The 3,459-nt window shown below is 35.9% G+C and overlaps 1 protein-coding gene across 1 annotated transcript in view; it reads left to right on the plus strand.

Annotated features, from left to right (window-relative positions):
• The window catches only part of HFM1 (HFM1, ATP-dependent DNA helicase homolog (S. cerevisiae)), a 206,591-nt gene that overhangs the window by 147,049 nt on the left and 56,083 nt on the right, over positions 1–3,459 (plus strand). Inside the window, exons 21-22 of the mRNA XM_006831060.1 lie at positions 1,126–1,229; positions 2,436–2,579. Coding sequence (XP_006831123.1) covers positions 1,126–1,229; positions 2,436–2,579 — 248 coding nt within the window. The remainder of the gene's footprint in view (positions 1–1,125; positions 1,230–2,435; positions 2,580–3,459) is intronic.

Below are 3,459 nucleotides of genomic sequence, written 5' to 3' on the forward strand. Positions count from 1 at the left end.
GAATAAACCTGTGCACATATGAACTGGAACCTTAGTAGCAATACTTTTCTAAAGTACCCTTATTTTTAAAGAAGCTATTTCCCCTATGCTCTGGTAGTGTAGTGGTTACGAATCGGGCTATGAACCGCAAGATCAGCAGTTCGAAACTACCAGCTGCTCCACGGGAGAAAGATGAGGCGTACTGCTCCCGTAAAGATTAACAGCCTCGGAAACCCTGTGCAGGGTCTCTATGAGTCGGAACCAACTCCACGGCACATAACAACAACAACAACAACAACATTTCCCCTATAGCTAATTCTGTGGCATGACATTGTATCATTTTTGCTTCAGATTTTTCAGTTCAGGCATAAAGTTGGTTTCTATTTTGTAATATTATTAGATACATACTGTTTGGTATCATTTGTAAAGATATTAAAGTTTTTCTCATAATACATATAAATATATATAATTTATGTATAAAAAACAAACCAAACCTACTGCCATTGAATTGATTCTGATTCATAGCAACCCTGTACAGTTTTTCCTAAGACGGTAAATCTATATAGGAACAGACACACTCATATTTCTCCTTTCAAGTGGTTGGTGAGTTTGAACTTCCAACATGTATGTAGTAACCCAGTGCCTAACCAACAAAACTACAAGGATCCTTAATTTGTGTATGTTGTTGTTAAGTGCTGTCAAGTGGGTTCCATCTCACAGAGACTCTGTATAGGGTTTCTGAGGAGCAGCTTGTGAGCTTGAACTACTGATCTTGTGGTTCAAACTGATCTTGCAGTCCAGTGCATTAACCCACAGCACCACAACAAAACTCCTAATTTGCATATAGTCAGTTTAAATTGATCATGATTTAGGAGCAATTTTATGGCTTAATATATAATCCATATGGGACTAAAATGAGTCAGTGCAACTGGAATCATAGGATCAATGTGTAGTTAGAAAATTATGGTTGATAAAATTCTATGGATAGTTCATTTCTCTCCGTAGAATTTGGGGAAAAGAAGTTGTTAATCATTTATAATTATTCTCAGAAAGGAGCTATCTGTCTTAAGAACAATTAGCCCTTGAAAATTAATATTGCATTCAGTGTTTGGATCAATTTTTAAATAATGCATGACTGTTTTTCAGGGATTCGGTTTTGCTAAAAGCTGGAAACTGGACAAAAAAGATTAATGTAAAAAGAGCACTTATATCTGACGATCTTAGCATACATCTACTTAGTTCTGAATATGGTAAGTTAATTGAAGTAAGGACATGATCATAAAATTACACTTAAGGTTTGTTTCTTTTATGCTTAAACAGAAAAAAAAGAAAAATGATATTATGTAAAAATCATATATTTAGATAATATGAATAAACTTTGAAGTGTGCCAGGATAACATTATTAAAATTTTATCTGTGTATTAATGCTAGATATTTTATCTTCCAAGATAGGTAAATTTCAGTTATTGTAGGGACACAGATTTTTACGATGATGTTGTTGTTAAGTTCCGTAGAGTCAATTCCTACCCATAGTGACCTTGTATAGGGTTTCTGGGGAACAGCTGGTGAGCTTGAACTACCGACCTTGCAGTTCAGATGGCTTTGCAGTCTGGCGTATTAACCTACAGCGCCACACCAGGACTTCTTTATAATGATGGTGGCTGTGTGCTGTGGAGTCGGTTCCGACTCATAATGACCCTGTACAGGGTTTCCGAGGCTGTAAATCTTTACGGGAGCAGAATAGCTGGTAGTTTCAAACTGCTAACCTTGAAGTTCAGAGCCCGATTCGTAACCACTACGCTACCAGAGCTCCTTTTTATAATGATAGATGTGTACAATTTTATTTGTTATGTTTTTTAACATTTAAAAATTTTTAATTTTCTGAACTTCTGTAACTCTTCTAGTTCAAAAAATTATAAGAATATGGTGTTGTTAGTGCCATCTAGTTGATTCCAACTCATAACAACCCTGTATAAGATTTCTGAGGAGTGGCTGGTAAGTTGGAATTGCTGAACTTGTGGTTAGCGGTGCAGCACTTATCCTGTCAGGCCAGGACCCCTGTAAAAATATGTTTTTGTTAAGTGCTGTCAAGTCAGTTCCAACCCATAGCAACTTGCGTAGCATTTCCGAGGACCAACTGGTGAACTTGAACCACTGTGGTTGAAACCAACTTTGCAGTCCAGCACATTAACCTACAGTGCTACACTAGGACTCTTATACGAATATGTTGTTGTCGAGTTGGTTCCAACCCATAGCAACCCTGTATAGGGTTTCCGAGGAGCAGCTAGTGAGCTTGAACCACTGACCTTGCAGTTCAAACGACTTTGCAGTCTGATGCATTAGCCCACAGTGCCACACCAGGACTCTTATAAGAATATAGGAGGTACAAAAATAAATAAATGGTGTCATATGGATTTACATAATTTAAATATGTACTTATTGTTTTCTTTTTCCAGCTGGACTTGATATTCAGCAAAAATTCACCGTCTTTTACTTAGGACCCAAGAAATTTGGAAATCAAATAACTATGCAAAGAAAATCAGAAACAGAGATTTCCCATCCTAAACATTTAGATAAATCTGTAGCAGAACCCAATAAAGGTAAGTATCCATAGTAATTCCTATTTTTGCATTATTGTTAAGTGCTGTTGAGTTGGTTTCAACTTATAGATATTCTGCATAGAGTTTCTGAGGAGTGGCTGGTGAGTTTGAACCTCTGACCTTGAGGTTAGCAGTTAAGTGCTTATCCTACGGCACCACACCAGGAACAAAGATACAGTAAGAGAGAAGTATCAGTATTATAGCTTGGCTTCAATCACACTGTTGATGTTCTGGAGTTAGACATTTAAATTTCATAACAATTGCATTAATTAAATATAGTAGGAATTATTTTCAGAGTTAATATTTATCAGATTGAAGTAATGTTTAAGGCACAAATTCTTTGAGTAGTCATTTGATAAATATATTCTTTTGCCTGTATTCATTTTATTCATATAAACACCATCAGGGAGTACAAGTAAAGTACAGGAACCTTAGAATTTGATAAGTCAAACCAGGATGACGATGAATTAATTTTTTTACTATGGGAATTTTAAGACATACACAAAAGCAGACAGAAGCATATAAGCACATGGGAAGATGTTGTTATCATTAATAAATGCTGCCATTAAATCAATTTCAACTCATATTGACCCAATAGGACAGAATAGAACATTTTCTAGGGATTCTAAGACTATACAAATATGAGGGTGAGTAAAAAATTATCTGCATTCTGGTTATATTAAAATGCCCATCCACATCCACAGCTGATGACAACGTGAAGTGATTTTTTCAAATAGAAGAGTGACCGTGGATTATGTGACAAATCATATGCAAATCAGCCGTAACTATATGAAATGATCCACAACAGACTTGGCTTTCAAAAAGTTTGTGCGAGATGGGTACCAAAACAGTTCACAGAAAAGCATAAATGGAAGTGTTT

The sequence above is a fragment of the Chrysochloris asiatica genome, unplaced genomic scaffold (genome assembly GCF_000296735.1).
Source record: "Chrysochloris asiatica unplaced genomic scaffold, ChrAsi1.0 scaffold00002, whole genome shotgun sequence".
In the NCBI taxonomy this organism is placed as follows: Eukaryota; Metazoa; Chordata; class Mammalia; order Afrosoricida; family Chrysochloridae; genus Chrysochloris; species Chrysochloris asiatica.